A 20,617-nucleotide genomic window follows, 5' to 3' on the forward strand; every position below is an offset into this window, starting at 1 on the left:
TATTCTTCCCAATAAAAATGTGTTTCTTCTTTTGCTACTGTAAGCAGTCTTTCCAGCTCTTTCTTTTCCTGTATGGTAGGAAACAAAGTCAGGTATTTTCTTTTACACCCCAAGACATTGTCAAAATAATAACACTTAATAAACAATGAAGGGTCAACATTTTAGAAATTGTATCACAATGTTAAATTGTCTTACCATGGTGCAATTCGTCAGCTTGACTGAACTCATTTTCATTTCAAGCTTCTGTTTATGAAACTCAGTCACAAGTTTACGGAGGTCCACATGCAGGCTGCAAAAAAAGAAACATCTTATGGTAAAATCTCTATATATATACTGTATATATAAAATTCTTTTCGCGTTTGAAACATAAATTACGTATGACCACGTGATATGGAAATTACGTATGAAACGGAAATTATGTATGATCACACGATATAGAAATTACCTATGACCACAGAACATATTATAATACAGGAACTAATCACTTCGTTTGTGGACGCGATTTTTATATCGTCTTTATGAATTGTTATTATTTGTGAGCCCCGCGTCGCCCTCTCCCAGCCCTTCTGTCCGGACTACAGTGCTGAGCCGTCCGCCGCCAGGCGCATTCTGACAGAGAAGTTTTATTTATTCGTCCACGTGACTGTCGCTGAAACTGCCACATTGTAACTTTTTTTTAGTTGGCAGTACTTGATAATAGAAGAGATGAGGAAAACAGCTTTGCATCTTTCTACTTTTTAACTGCGCCGAGCTGTAAACAATGTGAAGACGAGGCCGTCTTCAGGTGCGAGGGGTCGTGAGAACAAAGTGGATGCTGGGAGGCGTGGAATGTCAGCCTGCTCCGCCAAGTCGAGAGCTTCGCAGTTTCGGGCAGCGTCCTCTCTTCTCACACTGTTTGTGACACTTCAAGTCCCCCATCGGCTCCTGGGAGAGTGGAAATCTTTGCTATTGAGTGTAATGGGCGCCATCGAAGCGGGATTCTGTTTGTAAATTGCCCTGCACAACTACTTACTGTCCCTTAAGGTGAGTTCGGGGGGGGATGGGGATGGGGACATGCTCCTAATGAGACGATGGATCGTGTTCCAGGGGATCTCCTCCCAGATCTGGACCAGGGCATCACTGAGCTTATGGACAGTCTGAGGTGTAACCTGGCAGCGTCGGATGGACAGAAGCATAATGTCACACCCAGAGGTGTTCTATTGGACTGAGGTCAGACGGGAGAGCATGGGGGCCACTCAATGATATCAATTCCAATATCCCCCAGGAACTGCCTGCATACTCTCGCTCATGAGGCTGGGGATTGTCGTGCACCAGGAAGAACCCAGGACCCACTGCACAGGCATAGAGTCCAACAATGGGCCCAAGTATTTCAACTCGATACCTAATGGCAGTCAAGGTGCCATTGTCTAGTCCGTAGAGGTCTGTGCGTCCCTCCATGGATATGCCTCTCCATACCATCACTAACCCACCACCAAACTGGTCATGCTGAATGATGTTACAGGCAACATAATGTTTTCCACGGCTTCTCCAGACCCTTTTACATCTGTCACATGTGCCCAGGGTGAACCTGCTCTCATTTGTGTAAAGCACAGGGCACTATTGGTGGACCTGCCAATTCTGGTATTCTATGGCAAATGCTAATTGAGCTCCATGGTGCTGGGCAGTGAGCACAGGGCCAACTAGAAGGCGTCAGGCCCTTCATTCCACCCTCATGAAGTCTGTTTGTGATTGTTTGGTTAGAGACATTCACACCAGTGGCCTACCTGCTGGAGGTCATTTTGTAGGGCTCTGGCTGTGTTCATCCTGTTCCTCCTTGCCCAAAGGAGCAGATACTGGTTGGTGCTGCTGATGGGTTAAGGACCTTCTACAGCCCTGTAAAGCTCTCGTAGAGTAACTGCCTGTCTCCTGGAATCTCCTCCATGCCCTTGAAATTGTGCTGAGAGACACAGCAAACCTTCAGGCAAAGGCACGTATTGATGTGCCATCCTGGAAAAGTTGGCTACCTGTGCAACCTCTGTAGGGTCCAGGTATCGCCTCAAGCTACCAGTAGTGACACTGACTGTAGCCAAATGCAAAACAAGTGAAAAAACAAATGAGGAGGGAAAAATGTCAGTGGCCTCCACCTGTTAAATCATTCCTGTTTTGGTGGTCATCTCATTGTTGCCCCTCTAGGTCACCTGTTGTTAATTTTATTAACACCAAAGCAGCTGAAACTGATTAACAACCCCCTCTGCAACTTAACTGACCAGATCAATAGCCCAGAAGTTTCATTGACTTCATGATATACTCACATATATATATATATATATATATATATATATATATATATCTATAATAATAAAAGGCAAAGCCCTCACTGACTGACTGACTGACTCACTGACTCACTCATCACTAATTCTCCAACTTCCCGTGTAGGTGGAAGGCTGAAATTTGGCAGGCTCATTCCTTACAGCTTACTTACAAAAGTTAGGCAGTTTTCATTTCAAAATTATACGCGTAATGGTCATAACTGGAACCTCTTTTTTGTCCATATACTGTAATGGTAGGCAGCAAGATGGCCGTAGGAGACTGAGTTGCGTGTCGCGTCATCACGCCTCCCACGTAATCACGTGAACTGACTGTGAACTCAGTACGTAGAAAAGAAGGAGGAGCCCCAAAGAGCACAGAAGAAAACATTCATTACACAATTGACAAGGCAGCGAAACAATAAGAAGCGAGTGAGTGACGCATACAAGCATCTTCATAAGACACGAGGTATAAAAAAGCACGGTGTAAACCGCAAGTCTAAATTAACTTTATAGAACCGCTCCCGCTGCCGTTTGCAATACCATATTCGCGAGATACAAGTTTAATGAGAAGACACGAGGTATAAAAAAGCACGGTGTAAACCGTAACCTTAACTTTATAGAAACGCTCCCGCTGCCGTTTGCAATGCCATATTCACGAGATACAAGTTTAATGAGAAGACACGAGGTATAAACGAGAGTTTGCATCACTTTGTAACAGAGTTAAAATTGCTGTAGCGAGAAACTTTTAACTGCCGGGTCTTAGCTAACATTAAATAAACCCGTGGACATCGCAACATCACACAAGACAGTGGCTCACGTGAAGTGACTGAACGCAGCAGGAGTGATCTCTTCCATGAATCAAACCTGTTCAAAAAACACATTACACAATTGATAAGGTAGGAAAAGAATATGAAACAAGGCACGGTATAAACCGTAACTTTAAGTTTATAGAAACGCTGCCGTTTGCAATACCATATTCGCCCCTGCGAAGCGCGGTGATTTTGCTATATATATTAAACTATTTCAACCATTGTATGATCTGCTTCTCGCAACTGAAAGAGGGCACCGTGACAGATGTTAGCCGACTTGCTCACCAACCACAAGCGTTACCTGGTAGGTAACCACCCATACAATCAGATTGTGAATCAGACTACGAATGCCTGCAATGTAATTACCCCGATCTATATGCTGTCAAATGAACGAACCTCACGCCGTGGCACAACGTTAGGGGCTTCGCCTCTACGTCCGAGGATCGATTCCCGTAAGGGAGTGCAGTGACTGTGTACTCCTGATGAGCCCACAATTACGGCGAAACACGTGTCGCATACTATGCATCTTCAAAGCATGGTGTAAACAGTAAGTTTAAATTGAGTTTATAGAAACGCTCCCGCTGCCGTTTGCAATACCATATTAGATGACTTTGTAACAGAGTTAAAATTGCTGGAGCGATAAATTTTTAACTGCCGGGTCATGTCGCGTGTTCTTGGGTAGGTACACCAAAAAATGTATACATTTATGCATGTAATGGGCAAACAAAAAATGTACTATACCCGAAAGCACTACAGTAGTACTCAATGTATCTTTACTTCTTAAATGTTAATGTTTTACTGTTTAATAATTTATACGCTTCTTATATGTTATTCAGATTCTTTTATCAAAATACCAGTAACAGCGCACTGCACGATAACGTGGAGTGAATACACTTGACATGACCATTCATAGTATTTATCCTCTTTCTCTGTACGTTTACCATTCGTTTGCTCAGAGGTTGATGAGCTTGCTGCTTAATGAGCAGCTCTTGACCCTAGCGTCCCGCTGCTTCTCTTCTTTCGTCGGCATCTTTACCCGTTAAAACTGATTTTTTTTTAAAACTTAGTATGTTTTCTTTAATTTTTCAGTTAAGCTGGCACTTAACTCTTCAATCTGCCTCAAGAATGATTAGCGAAGGTGGTAGACAATGAAAACGTCAGCCGTACGCATCCGCCACGCACGCACTGGTGCGCGCAGCTGTGAGTTGATTCTACAATAAAATAAAATAAAGATAAAAAGAGTAATAACTTGCAGCACCGCTATTCAATTACACTTGCCTAACGCCTCTCCTAAGGGGAAATACTGTGGGATCTGGGCATCCGTCAAAGCAGCAATCACAAGCCCGATTAGAAAGCGGGAAGCTGTGATTTGTCCTCTCCCTCCCATGTAACAATCGCAGCCCGTGTTGCAACGCACTATGTATGTATATGTATATATGTGTATATGTATATATATATATATATATGTATTCATATGTGTGGGAAAGCGAATAGTAGACGTGACGTAGTATCTGTGTACCAAATTTCAAGTCAATAGGTGAAACGGTTTGCGAGCTACAGCTCATTTAAAATCCTGGACAGACAAACGAATAGCCACAGTAGTGTTTTATAGAAGAACATTTTACTGTTTAATAATTTATATTTATATGCAATGTGCTTCTTATATATTACTTCATATTCTCAAATGATAATGATGTTAATGTTGTTTATATTGATTTCTATGTTATTGTAAGTGCTCTTTATTTGTGGAAAAATAAATTTGGCAATTAAACTTATTTTATACATACATTTTATTTTTTTCTCTTGCACTCAGTCAGCGAATCCACTGGGTAATCAGCTATATATATATATATATATATATATATATATATATATATGTATATATATGTATGTGTATATATATATGTGTGTATATATATATATATATATATATATATATATATATATACAGTATTCCCTCGCTACTTCGCGGTTCACTTTTCGCGGATTCACGACTTCGCGGATTTTTAAATACAAGTGATTGCCCGCCTATCGCGGAAGTTATGTTCCAGACCCATCAGCAACAGGAGAAAATCCGTGATATAGAAAGACCATATAAATAAACATTTTTTTAGTTTAAGCCTTAAAATACCCATCCCACATGCTTTAAACACATGTAAACTTATAAAACACACTTTGTTAACACATATGATATGTGGATGTCGGGCTAAGGATATGAGTAACATCTCACTATTATAAAACATTTTAACTTCACGCAAGACAAGACAGTGAGACAGGAAAATTGGTGATGTACACCTAAAAGCCTGATTGTACAGGCTTTTAAATTATTGACACGCAGAGCGACAAGCAGCACAAAGCCAGCACAAAGTCCACTTCTCCTTAGCGTTCATTCAGCTCCCCACCCCCTTGACAATGCAAAGTGGCAGGAGCCTACTGCGCTTCCGGGGAGGGGGGGTTTGAGCGAAGGTGCGTTCAGCTCTCACACACCCACACCCACACACACACACACACACTCCTCGAGCAGAGCGACAAGCAGGCATTTTGGCAGAAGCAGCACAAAGTCCATTTCTGCTCAGCGTGAGTTCAGCTGCCCCCCTTCACAAAGCGAGTGCAGACACATTGACGTCTGATCGCTGCGTGCAGGCAGTGTGCAGTGTTGGTCTGAGGTGTTTAAGAATGTAGAAAGTGTTTAAGAGCATAGGAAGTGTTTATAAGAGTGTGGGAAAGGTTAACAAGAGAGTGAGAAAGGTTTATAAGAGTGTGGGAAGGGTTTATAAAGCCTTAAAATATGTATAAATAATAAAATAAATATAGGTCGCTACTTCGCGGATTTCACCTATCGCGGGGGGGGGCTCTGGAACGTAACCCCCGCGATAGGTGAGGGATTACTGTATATATATAGATAGATAGATAGATAGATAGATAGATAGATAGATAGATAGATAGATAGATAGATAGATAGATAGATAGATAGATGTGTATGTATGTACATATACAAATATGTATATATATGTATATATGTTTATATATATGTAGATATACAAATATGTATATATGTATATATGTGTATATATATATGTAGATATACAAATATGTATATGTATATATATGTATATGTGTCTGCGTGTGTGTGTATATATATATATATATATATATATGTATGTGTATATATATGTTGATATATGTATATATATGTGGATGTGTATATGTATATATTTATGTATATACAGTATGTTTATGTATATATATGTTTACATAACCTCTTTAACACAGTACTTCTCCGCTGCGAAGCGCGGGTATTTTGCTAGTATATATATATATATATATATATATATATATATATATATATATATATATATATACAGCCATTTCCAACCCGCTGAATCCGAACACAGGGTCACGGGGGTCTGCTGGAGCCAATCCCAGCCAACACAGGGCACAAGGCAGGGAACCAATCCTGGGCAGGGTGCCATCCCACCGCAGGACACACACAAACACACCCACACACCAAGCACACACTAGGGCCAATTTAGAATCGCCAATCCACCTAACCTGCATGTCTTTGAACTGTGGGAGGAAACCGGAGCGCCCGGAGGAAACCCACGGGGAGAACATGCAAACTCCACGCAGGGAGGACCCGGGAAGCGAACCCAGGTCCCCAGATCTCCCAACTGCGAGGCAGCAGCGCTACCCACTGCGCCACCGTGCCGCCCTATATATATACAGTGTACAGTATATATATAAAAACCTAAGCCTAAAAGTGTAATGATTTTGTGCAACATATTTTTTGTCACGCTTTAGATAGATAGATAGATAGATAGATAGATAGATAGATAGATAGATAGATAGATAGATAGATAGATAGATACTTTATTAAATTGGGCTACATATATATGTTTGGTATAATTCTTTTCAGAATTGATCTAACTTAAATATGATGTTGTTACATTTTAAAATTCTTATTCTGTTTTTAAATTATAAACTAAAAATATCAAGAACTCATGTCCTGCGAGACGAGATTTTACCACACCTGGGGCCGGAAATAAAAGACAAAGAGTAGATGACAAAGTATAGTGTCGTAGGACAAGACAATGAGACAATAGAACTACTGCTGTACAATAAGAAACACTACCTTATGATAGTTAGAGGATGTAGTTATAGTCAATGTGTAAAATACAGGAAGTCCTGAGAGGTACAAAACCCTCTAAATCTTTAGACCCCCTGAAAACCTCAAAACCAGAATGGCTTCTCTGAATATAAATTTTAAAAACATGTAAATATAATAGTGTCCATTTCTGGATTTTCAAGATACAATTATCAAATACAAATTCTTATGAAAGTTATTTTAGGGTGTTTCCTTTTCTTAGCATGCCTTACCTCTCAGATTGATGTGCTTCTGCCTTAACTAACTAGACCTGCAGCTGTTGCAGGTTAACACCATAGTTAATGTAGCTATTTTAGTGAAATTGTCTGAAATGAAGAAAAGTCAACAAAAGTCCTCTGTTCAAAAATGTTTTTACTTAAAAGAAATTCAAAATGAACATTGAAAATGTCTCAAATGAAATAATTCCAAATGAATGTTTGCTGCTGTTGAGAAACTAATTATCAGCACTTTGGTGATTTGATTGAGTTGATGGATTCTGCTCTCTTTCACAGAAGTACATTTGAAGGTTCTCTGGCCCCCAACAAAATTTCCGATTTCTACTCAAACCAAGCTCTTTTATTTGTTAAATACAACAATTTTTACGTTATTAACAATAAAATGAGTTAAAAATACAACAGGATGAATAAGTTCAATTTAACTTCTCATTCTATTATATTTTTAATTTCTAACTTCTAAGTATTTTTTTTTCCAGATAAGGAAGACACATATTGTGGCAATAGGACAGAAGTTTCAAGGTAAAATAGTTGTTCTCATTGATTATGTGTTAGAGAGTGCTGACATGCTAAAAGCTGATTAGCACATCTTAACTCATAACATTCTCCATCGCTAATGTATTGTACAATTGAGCGCTAATGGCTCCCACTTGTTACCACAGTGTAGTTCACACAATAATTGTAGGGAATGTCAAATCTCCTTAATCCAATGTAATTTTGCAGGTGACCAGAGCCTGTATGAAAAGCACTGGGTGTAGGACATGACACCAGTCCAATATGAAGCTATAACAACACAATTCCCTGATGTAAAGTATTGGTTCAGAGGACCAGTAGAAAAGTTAATAAGATGCAAGATTTTATTGTGCAGAAATGTTTCTGTCAAAAGCAGACATCCAAAGAAAATTTCAATTAGGGTAATGACAATATCCTTAAACTTTCCTGCTACACTTTTCACAGAGTGCAAAATAAAATATTTGGACAAAGAAAAATCTTAAGTAAATTGGGGGGAAAATGGATGAAACAGGGGAGCAAGGTAACTAGGGAGCCGTTGTAAGGTTGTGTTCAAACTTTCTCAACACCAATAAACAATGCTTGCATCCAGATACATTCAGCTCTCATTTCCGAATATTTCGTCTGTGACGACGTCCATACCAAGGCAATGTAAATGGCACTTAACATTACCAATGGAAAAATATGACCAATACAAAGAATTTTGATCTAAAAAAAGAACTAAAAGACAAATAACCACAACAAAAAAATGCCTTATTGGTTTCTGTCTCTTTAAAATGTGGCACTATAATAGTCCACTACTATAGTGTCTGGAAAACTCAAAGTTTATGTGGATTTATTTGAATAAATGCTTGTAGTTAAAACAAATCCATATTTTATTTGCTATTCTTTCAGGAAAAAAGGTACAAATTCTAAAACTGAGTAGAGGTGGTATCAAGGAAGGCATCTAGTCGTAAAAATTAAGTTGAAACATAAAACATTGACCCCAAAAAGAAGTGGGAAAAGATGAGGAGGAGGAGGAGAAGGAAGAAGAAGAAGAAAACCAGTAAACCACAGGAATAAGATGTATATAAGAGTAAATATTATTTCTTAGACTCTGGAAAAAATTGTCTTTAAGCAAGTACTGTATCTCTGACATCGAAAGCCTTTCAGGTCTGTCTGTCTAGAATATAGTACCTCTGCCTTTTGTCTGTCTATTATGTAATTCATTATTCATCCCTATGTTTTATCTACAAAGAAATAATCAATTCTTGAGTAACAATGATGCACTGGTGAGTAGAAGGAATATGCTCTTGAGTTTAGGTTTAGAAATCTCCAGGGGTCTTATAAGTAGTGATCAGTTACAAACTGTTTAATTGTCTTTGCGGTGTTGGATGTCATCACCCCTATGACAGAAGACCTATCTAGGTCTGGATTTAAAACAAAAATAAAGTCGCCAGCCATTATAATTTTATGAGTGTTCACATTGGGAATGGATGTAAATACATTTTGCATGAATTCCCTATCATCAACATTGGGTACATAAAAATTTATTAAAAACACTTTACAGTTAAATAAATTACCTATGACAATCACATATCTCCCCTCAGGATCAGATTCTACATCTGATACCACACATGAGACTGTTCTATGTGTCTATGTCTGAGAATTCCCACACCTCTAGTTTTTTTTTGTAAAGCGGGAATGAAATATTTGGCCAGTCCAGTCTTTGTGCAGCCCGACCTGATCCTTGCTTAATAAGTGGGTCTCTTGTAAAAACACTATTTTAGTGTTTAAACCTGTTAGATGAGAGAATACTTTCTTTCTCTTTAATTCATGATTCAGGCCTTTAACATTCCAGTTCACAAAGTTAACTGTCCAGTCTTTGAGACATTGCTTCTGAGCTTTAGTTGTCATTTTTTAGTCTTAACTGAAAATAAGACCGCTTTGACCTTAATTTCCAATTTTCTCAGGAGTTATTGCCTTGAAGGCTATTGTTACGTTGACATATATAGATAACTTGTTCTCTTTCTTTCTCCACCTAGTCTCCCCCCACCACCCCCCGTTTTGCCTCCCTACACTTCCCAAAGTCCCAGTCCTCTGACATACATAGAGACAGAACACATCCAAAACAAAACAAGCCCCCCAGCAGCGGCGTATGAGGAATAAAATTGAAATATCTATTGCCAATACAGTCCAATTACTATAAGCATAAAATCTAATCTTCAGAAATCTTGACATAGTAAAATAGTAAGCCCAGGGAATGGTGTTAAAAAGTGGCCCTGGATAAGCATAGTAAACCCTAATACAATAATAACAATAAACCAAGGGTATGATGTTAAACAGTCTCCTTTAGAAGACTAAAAAAAAGAAAAAGTATAATACACACATAATTGTAATTAAAGTATAAACAAAAAGTGTCTGAGAAGATATATAGTTACATATAGGATGTGACTCCAATCGTATTTCTAAAAAATGTTGCAGTGGTAAAGATGTAATGCTTGTCTTGAATATCCACTTTCAGTTTGGCAGGGTACAAGAGGCTGTATCTGATCTCGGCTTTCCGTAAGCGCTGTTTAATGTTGTAAAAAGCTGCATGCTTAGCAGCTGTTAAGGATGAGAAATCTGGGAAAATGCCAATGTTTTTATTTTCAAACATAATCTCCTGCTTCTGTCTGAGAAGTGGCATTACATCTAATTTAAATTGTAATTTATCAAAGCGCATGATAAGACTCATAGGTTTAAAGGTGTTTGATACCCGTATGAGGTAAGCTGCTGCTATTTCAGTGTCAGATTTACAGTCCTCTCCAATTATTTTAGAAAATAGCTCAGCTAAGAATTTCACTGGGTTTGGACTTTCACGATCCTCTGGGAGACCTTCGATTCTAATATTATTCCTTCTGCATCCATCTTCCAGTGCAGCAAGTCTGTCTGAGTTTTTTGCATCTGGAATTTGCAGCCGTTGCTTTCCTGTCCGCTGTAGATGCCAGATGTTTGGCTGTTTCAATTCAAGTCGTGAATGTTCACTTAACGTCTTCCAACTGATCGCCAAGTGCTCTCACTTTTTCATCAGACTTAAACGCATTCTCCTGAATTTTTTTCCAGCATACCTTTAAAGGCTGCCTCCAAGCAATCAATTATATACACATTTCTCCAGGACTTTATTTTTCTGCTGCTCCTGCCACAGCTTCTCGTTTATCTTGTGCACACCATTTACTCCTTTCTTTATATCTTTCTTAATATATTTCTTGAGATCATTTATGGCCGTGGCCATTGTAGCGATCGTTTCAGACAGATTGTTTTGGCTTTCATGCTCCACAGGTGAAGCAGCAAGCTCTATTACAGCCAATCCTCCCGGCTTGCAAGGAGTAGATGAAAGCACGGACTGCAAGGCCATTTCCAGTTTCAAGTGATCTTCTGGAATCGACGAGCCATCGTGACTTGCATCACTTGCACACTTGCTCCCACTTTCGCTGTCAACTGGAGATGATGAAGAGGCCCGGGGTCCCAGGAGATCTGTGCTTCGCCTGTCTGCTCTGGGTCAGTCTCTGTAAGGCCATACCTTGAGGTTGGACTTGGACGTGATGCCTGTCTGGGCTTGGGTTTAGCTTTGGATTTCTTTTCCATTTCTTTCTGAGCCCCTTTCTTACCGTTCATGTTTATATATGCATGCATATACTGTAATAGAACCTCCTCGAGTTGGGTAAATAACAGTATACCTCGGGATAATAAAAATTAGAGAAAAATTAACACCGCTGCTAACGGAGTTGCGCTTCAGACATCCATCTCTCATAACGAACGAGACCAACTCATCCCTATTTTTATTATTTAGTGAAATAGTTCAATTTTTCCAATGTGCAGTAATCACAAACACTTCTGACATCACTTGCCCTGAAATGGGGGGACCATGTATAAAAAGTGTTGTAATCTCTTCATGGTGCGACCAAAATATATGTAAATACCTTTAAATGAAAGTCTGCAATGTGCACTTTAATCAAATCTGAATTGTTTGATTTCTTATTTAAAATGTTAAACTGTGCAACAGAGAGGGAAATCAAGGAAAAATGTGTCATTGTCCCAGGACAAACATTATGGAAATTATGTCCCAAACAGTCCCTCTCTATCTATCTGCCTCGGTATACATTTTTAGATATTGCCCATTTTTGATTATTGTTTACTTTTTATGTTCTATTCTGGAAAATGTTTTGTGATGGGGCTTGTGGTGTGAGGTACTATATTAAAGAATCACTAAATTACATGGCAAATACCCCTTCCACAAAAATTTAACCATTAAGTAACAGAAGAAATGACCTTTACTGATGAAGCATTTAGTTATTTCACTACTACAGATGGGATAACATAAAAAAGTAAATAAAGTGTAGATTCAGTTATAGCTGAGAATTAGCCTTTGAATAACACGAGGCAAAATTCTCAATCCTGCTTAATTCACTTACAGGTCAGAGGAAGCCAGAGCCCAACCAAGAAGAATCCCAGATAATAGCCATATCAGGTATACTCAACACACCAAGATATGACAACTACTGATCAACAGTAGGTGACATTTGCTCAAGATGTGATGGAAAATGCATGTTATATGTAGTATACGCTTGTACTACTTTAATGAATGCTTGAGAGAAAGAGTATTATTTTCTTATGTATAAACATATACACATGGAAGTTTGTGTCTGTCTGGCCCAGACGTGCAAGGCTACAGCATGAAGCTCAAAGAAAGCAACTGTCACCAATGTGAAACTGCCGAGAAAAGAGAAGCTCACTTAGCCACTATTACATAAGCAAGGCGAGCACATTGACAAAACGAAACCTCCAAAGAGAGAGAAACTCGCTTATCCGCTCATAGACAACAGAGGCTAGCACATTGGCAAAACAAAACCATAGAGGAAAGAGAACCTAGCTTAGCCACTAATGCACAACCAATGCGATTGATTGATTGAAGTGCCAGAATCCATGGTTTCTAGGAGCCCAGGCTTTTTACAGCAAGGGCTTACACAGCTAGTTAATGTAATAAAGCTTCTGCAGAAGTGAATGCTAAGCCACAATGCCCTCCAAAATGTAAAGCAATCATGTTTTTTAAGCTGACTGTGCTAACACAGTTTCATACTTTTAGACACTAAAGTGTTGATATGAGAGGACCCATTTTGGTAGAGCTGTCCAATGAATTCTTTTACTTAAATAAATACTATGAAGGGCAGCTCCCCCCCATTAATTTTGACAGTGACTCTGGCCAAGGGTTTCTTTTAAGTGTTCTTAAGATAAAATTATCCAGTGGGCATACGATGCAGTTTTCAAGTTGTAATTTAGAGACAGCCATCTTCTCTAACTTCTCTAGATATATTTTACCATTGTTACATTGTTTTGTAGAATATGAAATTTTCAACATGGACTTGGGGTCCATAACAAAATCTTTTCAACTTTATTTTATTTTTATGGCTTATATATTGTAGTTACTGGCTAAGTAATTAGGTGTGTTCAATGGAAACTTAAAAACTTATCAGTCAATAAATCAGTTACCTTTGGATGCATTCTCTTTTTGTATCAAGCGATGATTGAATTTCCTCCAGGCTAGCAGTGTTTTCTTGATGCTTCTCACCCTCCACCTGGAAAATGTTCAGATTAAATATTTGTAGTCAGTTGTGTTCACCTTGAATGCCAAAGTTCTTTACTTTTTCTTAACTGATATTATTCAACCCTAAAGGCAGAAAAGTCAACTGTCCGCTCTATAGCAACATGAAATTAATTTTTATAATAAGTGTTTAGGCTGTCATAGAACATTATGGTGTAAGCAAAATACAGGTATAGATGCATCCATTAAGATCATACTAGTATTTTACTAGCAAGCCCGCGATTCTCGAAAGAATCGCAAATCCAAGAATGGCAATTACTTTCTGTTCCCTCCGATATTTGGAGGCATGAAATATCATGGAGGGTGGGTGCGTCCTGGGAAAGTTCATTTAATTAAATAAACATATTTGTACTAAAGCGGTTTCTTTTTGGAGCTGTGACTCATCTGGTTCTGGTGTTTCAGAAGCGTGTTGTAGGCGCTTTCATTTATTGTTTTTATTCATGCAGTCTCTTTTTTGTTTTTCTATGGCTGTGTCGTCAGCGAGAAGTCATTTGCTGACGGCAGCAGATTCGCGTGCTGAAGTGACCATGGCGGCGGATCTGGGCATGGAGGGCCACATTACTAAACGAACGTGGTATATGCGGTGGTGTGGGCGGTCACGTTCGGGCAGCTGTACAATCTGGCGTGCACGCTTTACCTCAGGTTTAGTTCACAGGTCGTAGCCATAGTAAAGTTTTCATGTAATTAAATAAACATATTTGTACTAAAGCGGTTTCTTTGTGTGGGCGCCTTCGTTCATTGTTTTTATCCATACAGGCTTGTTTACAGGTCATAGCCATACGGGCTCGTGTTTGTATTACTAATTGTTGAGCTCCTTCCATTTGGAGCCGTGCCTCCTTTGCCTCTGCTGTGTCAGAAGCGCGTTGTGGGCGCGCTCATTCATTGTGTTTATCCATACGGGCTCGTTTTGTATTTCCGTTAGTTGAGCTCTTTCATTGTGAAGCCGTGACGTCTTTGCTTCTGGTGTGTCTGAAGCGCGTTGAAGGAGCCTCAGTGTATTGTTTTTATCCATGCGGTCTCGTCTTTGTTGTCTGGAGCCGTGACTTCTTTGCCTGTGGTGTTTTTGAAGCGCGTTGTAGGAGCCTCCGTTTATTGTTTTTATCTATGCGGTTTCATCTTTGTTGTTCTGTGGCTGTGTCGTTAGGTATAAGTCGTTTACTGTTAGGAATCATAATTGAACATGCCACACAGACTGGTGGCACAGTGGATTAGAGTAAGTTTAGTTTACAGGTTGTGTTGTTTGGGCGCCACCTACTGACTCTGGGAAGCCGCTGCGTTTGACTCTGGGGTGCCGCTGCGCAGTGTGTATGCGCTTCGGTGCATCCATCATGCATAAATTAAACTGTCGTTTACTAATATAGATTATTATTATTACTATACAGTAAGTATAAAACAGGACAGGCAGGATATTGTCCGCTCTATAGCAACATGAAATTAATTTTTATAATAAGTGTTTAGGCTGTCATAGAACATTATGATGTAAGCAAAATAAAGGTATAGATGCATCCATTAAGATGATACTAGTATATTATTATTATTACTATAAGTATAAAACAGGACAAGCAGGATATTATTGTCTGAAAAATACTGAATTAGACTGAATACTGGCTTAGCACTATAATGTACACTAGGGGGCTCTGACCCCTGCTCACTTCACTCGCCAACCCCCGGGCGGGCGCTATAGTAAATAATAGTAAAATATAATAAATTCAAAGAAAACTATGTTTCATGTTGCATTAGAGGTATTCATTGTGTTATACGTTTTCGTTCTGTGTGGGTTTGAAATAAACATGCAAATACTTTTAAAACGTTTACTGTACAATTTCAGCAAAAACAATATTTGGAATTAACTTTTCATCAATATTGCATTGAATTTTGATTCAGTGTTTGGACTTACATTGTGACAACGCAATGTACAACTATCGTTTCTTTCTCTCTAATAAATAAACTGACTTTTTTGAATGTTTGTCCCTGTGATTTGTTAATTGTCATAGCAAAAACTGTTCCAATGGGAAACTGTAAGCGTTTTAATACGAATGGCATATCAAGATCTCCTTTGGTGTCTAACGTTATCTGCGGAAGATCTATTCCTTTCTTGTCACCTGTTAAAATTTTACATGTCAGAATTGTTCAACCAATTTTGAATACAACTAATCTTGTCCTATTGCATAGCCTATCACTCATAAATTATGCAATAACATTACGATACATCCTTTCAACAGTAATTCTGCTGGTGGAAGACTGGATGGTGTTAACGGTGGTAGATATTCTTCGGGCTAATGTAAATTGATGTTTTCATCTTACACATGATCACCACCAACTGTTTCAGCATAGTCTATTGATACGCATTTAACCAATTTGCTGTGTAACCGATTTTCGTGATAATTCGTTTGACTTCATCATTTCTCTGTGCTAGGATTGCCCGTGTACTCACTTGTTCTGTTAATAAACCTACGGGATTCAAATTCTTCAATAAGATTTGGACATAATAAGTCTTCTTTTATTGGGAACTTAAAGTGAGAAAAATGTAAAAATTTATAAGAGCTGAGAGCGCAGGAACTGAGTCTGACAAAAGCATTCACACGAATGAGAGGTGAGAGGACCGTGGGTGTGGGCTGTTAAAAATAAATCTTGTGGGCCAATTAAAAAATCTTTTGGCGTCTCGTCTCAAGATTGTCTTTTATAATAGAGAGATGTAGTTTTGAGACAGAGAATGCAATCAAGAAATGGTGTGGACAGAGAATTCAAAGAAGAATTGTAACTGGGGAGACTAAATTTAAATAAAACAAAGATCGGGATGTATAGACAGAATCATAGTCAAGGAACGTAGGCCAAAAAAACATCCTGAGCCAAAAAAATTGAGAGAAAAGTAGTCATAACAAGTAACTATATAATAAGTGTGAAACGCTGACCTTTGTGCCATCTTAATACATAATTCGCCAGTCTCCTCACTCACTCACTCACTCACTCACTCACTCACTCACTCACTCACTCACTCACTCACTCACTCACTCACTCACTCACTCACTCACTCATCACGTCTGTCCGAAGCCGAATGCACAGTCACCTTCTGTGCAGATGTACGAAAAACCTTACGAGACCGACATCGTGGCAGCTGACGGATTTACGGCCGCGAAAATTCAAAGAGAAAGGCGACTTCGACCGACATCCAACCCCAACATCGCGAGAGGCGGCGGATTTACGACCGCAAAAATTCAAAGAGAAAGGCGACTTTGATTAAAACTCTAGAGGCCTGAAAGGTGATTTCGACTACAGCTCAAGGCCTAATTACGCATTCATTCAATACACCTATATCAGGTTTATGATGCTTATACTTATTATATATTATACTATTCCACTCATGCCCATTTCATCTTACGTTGTTGAAACGGGCTCTTTGTCTAGTTAATGACATTGTGCGTTGTATACAATCCCAGTTGTCAAGCCTAGCCATGGTATGGCAACCACTAATAAAGCTATTCCAGTTGGGTAATGCTAATAAGAAAATCAAAAGAGCACCACGGAAAAAGTGAACTATTTTTAACAATGGTAAAAGAAAATGGGAGAAAAAAATTCATATTCCAAACCCTAGGAACCATTCAAAAATAACTTGTTAAGGTCAAATAACCATTGAAAAAAATGTAAAATAAAAGTCTTAAACGGGGCGGCATGGTGGCGCAGTGGTAGCACTGCTGCCTGGCAGTTAGGAGACCCGGGTTCACTTCCTGAGTCCTCCCTGCGTGGAGTTTGCATGTTCTCCCCGTGTCTATGCGTTTCCTCTGGGTGCTCAGGTTTCCTCCCACAGTCCAAAGACATGCAGGTTAGGTGCATTGGCGATTCTAAATTGTCCCTAGTGTGTGCTTGGTGTGTGTGTGTGCACTGATTTAGCAGGTTGGATAATGGATGGATGGAAAATCTTAAGCCTGATAATAACATACTATGTACACTGAGTGTTAAAACTGTCACTGGACATTATTGTCTTGAAGTTCCAGTGCTAGGCTAAACCACTCCGATTGCACCGGCTTATCATTCAGTCCATATTGAATAACAAGGAGGATATAAAAGATATTATGGTCTAGAAAAACCAAAATTAAGCTATATCACTCAGATCACACTGGATTAACATTAATTACTTTCACATTAATACAAACCATATCACCGATTATTTTGGTCTGGATATGGTGTAATGCACGTTCAAGTTTGTCAATATAAAAACCAAGGCATAGAAGGCAAATAATGCAACTTTGTAATCAAAATTATTGGGAAGATGATTTGAAAAATAATGTTTAAGGGGTTAATGGGAATGCAAAGGGAGGCCCAAAAATTCCCAGAATCAGTTGATAGCACGCAAGTACAGTGCAGTTCTGAAAAATGCCACTTGGTATAACATGCCTACAATCTTTTTCATAGTGTTGCTGAGTGGCATTGAGTTGAGTTGATCAAGTCCATACTTCTGCCGTTTATTCCACAGTACAATTGTGCACTTGACTCGGGCAATTTTTTTTCCTCCAAGCCACCATGGCAGATTTTCAAGAGATTTTGCATTTTTAGACATTGATGAACTACTTCATAAATGGTTTGTTCCCCATGGACAGACTGCTAATCAACAACATTACATTGATCTGCCGTGGCTTCTGAAAATATCAGGGAAAAAACATTTAGAAAACTGGTGTATGCATTACACACATCATGTTGTTATAACCAAAAGCAATGTGCTTATTGCTTCGTGGCACCAGCGTTTGCCAGACCTTATTTCCTGTAACTTCTTAATCTGTTTACAACATTAAAATTGAGACTGAAGGAAAGGAGATTTGCTACCAGGAAAAGAACACAGGAGGGCTCTAGGATCTCAAATGATGAGGGTAACAAATGATGAGCTCAGGAAATGTTTCCAGGAGTAGGAGAAGCCCTCAAACAAGGGTACTGCATCTCAAGTAGGGTATTCTGAAGGAAAATAAAATGTTTATGTTCCCCACCATATATGATATGCGGCTTCTGCATACCATTCATATATTTCAACCGACTAGATTTCCTGTCTTTAAAAGACAAAATAGTAATTGATTTGCACTATTATATTGACTTACATTGATAAACCCTCCCTAAAGCACATACAGTACATGTGCCAATCCAAGGGTGTGGTAGGGAACTGTGTTGATGGTATACAGTACATGGAAAAGGAAAAACATTACATTAGGAAAGAGATTAAAAGACTTGCTGTTGTAGTCTCAATTATTACGAAAACCTGTTAATAAAATAAGCTAACAGAAAAATGTATCACAGCGTACATCAAGGGTTGCTCTCAAAGAAATTCTAAATCATTCTGTTTTGTTTTTTGAACATTTTATTGAATTTGTTAAAGGCAAGTAACATTCCATACATGCAAGTCAAACTCAAATCAACCTTCTCCATCTGTGAGAAAGTCAGCTAGGCCAACAGACAGAGTAAAAATTTAAGAGTAGGGGAAAAAAAAGGGAAGGAAATCCATTTCCTCAATTTAAATGCTTATTCTAAAACTTTATTGATTAGATCCTGCCAGGTTTTAAAAAACGTTTTGCACAGATCCTCTAACTAAAAAAGTTTTGCACAGATCCTCTAACTGAAAATTAGATTTTTTCAAATTTCAAATACGAGGGACATTCAAAAAGTTTCCACACTTCTATATTTTCGTTGGAAACAGTGAAGGTGGGAGGAGTAGTAATTGAGCATTAAAACGTTAGTACAATGCTGGGAAAATTGCATCGCAAATGAAGGTGACTATGTCATTTGTTTTTGAAATTCTTAATAGTTAAAGTGCAGAACTAATTGAATGTCCCTCATAGTATATACCATCAGTTACCCACTGTCTTTAAAGAGGTGAGTTAGGATTCTTCCAGTTAAGCAAGATTGAGTCTACGTGCCAATAGTGAAGTAAAGGCGATCAACAGTTTGTTTGTAACTCCTTCTAGTAAGATACATTTTGTAAATTTCTGCTTCACTGACTGAATTCACAAAGTATTGAAATTATTTTCATCAATAACAGTATTAGATTTTCAGCATCAGTAATAGAGTACTGCATTTTCACAGATACTAACGGATGAATTTAACATTCTTACCATTCGTAACAAATACTGAAAGATTTTTCTGGTTGACTCCTGCTGTATGATGATCTGAGACTGAATTTGTTCTTTCAGTGATGTTAGCTGATCCTTTATTTCCCTTGTAGCCTCCTTCTGAGCCGTGATTGTGCTTAACATTGTCTGCACAAAATTTTGCAGATTAACCCCTGAAATCTAAAAACAAAACTAATTAAAAAAGGAAGCAATCAGGCTATGAAGTTTGAGGTCTATTTTAAACTGAAAAAGCTGTGTAATTCAGGTTCACCATTTGCATGCCACTTGCTTGTATTAACACGGTTTAAATAACTAACGGTGATAATCACCTATAATCTATTTTTTTGTAGTGTAGCAATAGAGTTGATACTAGGACTGATAATCTCTTAATGTTTAACAAAATTTACTTTGATACAGCACTTATATAAATTAATAGCAATAAGTGTGCTTTGCAAGTATACAGAAATATTGTAATTTTGCAGATTGCATGGAACTTCCCATCAGAAATATTTCTACTACTTCTAGTGATGCAGTATTATTAGTGATATAAAATTTCTGGTATCAGTCACTATTGGATCTAATTTATTAGATCATGAATGTTTAAATGCTTCTTCTGATAAGAAGGTAAAGAAATAATTTTCCATTCTTCTCTATTATGGCAAAATTAACAAAACAAAAAATAAAAACTGAAAGCTTCTAGAAGTAAAAAATGAGAAAGGTTGATTGTTAAAAGTCATTTGTACATTATTGGAAGTAGTTCTCCTGAACCATGAAATAACTCAATTGGAACAAGAGGATTTGAAAGAATGAATAAATCAATTGAAAATAATGAAATAATGTTACTGACAACATTAATGATTTTTAACACTTTTTAAAGTGGACCGTCTGTTACATATTCTGTATTCTCCATACTGCTCTTTTTCT

General features: G+C 38.3%; 1 protein-coding gene across 1 annotated transcript in view; it reads right to left on the bottom strand.

The window, feature by feature from the left end:
• LOC114652597 (uncharacterized) overlaps window positions 1-20,617 on the bottom strand; it is a 67,875-nt gene that overhangs the window by 38,962 nt on the left and 8,296 nt on the right. The window contains exons 4-5 of the mRNA XM_051928522.1: window positions 19,697-19,873; window positions 13,493-13,578 (exon numbers count right to left, since the gene is read on the bottom strand). Of these exons, the coding sequence (XP_051784482.1) occupies window positions 13,493-13,578; window positions 19,697-19,873 (263 nt within the window). The remainder of the gene's footprint in view (window positions 1-13,492; window positions 13,579-19,696; window positions 19,874-20,617) is intronic.

The sequence above is a fragment of the Erpetoichthys calabaricus genome, chromosome 5 (assembly GCF_900747795.2).
Source record: "Erpetoichthys calabaricus chromosome 5, fErpCal1.3, whole genome shotgun sequence".
NCBI classification, from domain to species: domain Eukaryota; kingdom Metazoa; phylum Chordata; class Cladistia; order Polypteriformes; family Polypteridae; genus Erpetoichthys; species Erpetoichthys calabaricus.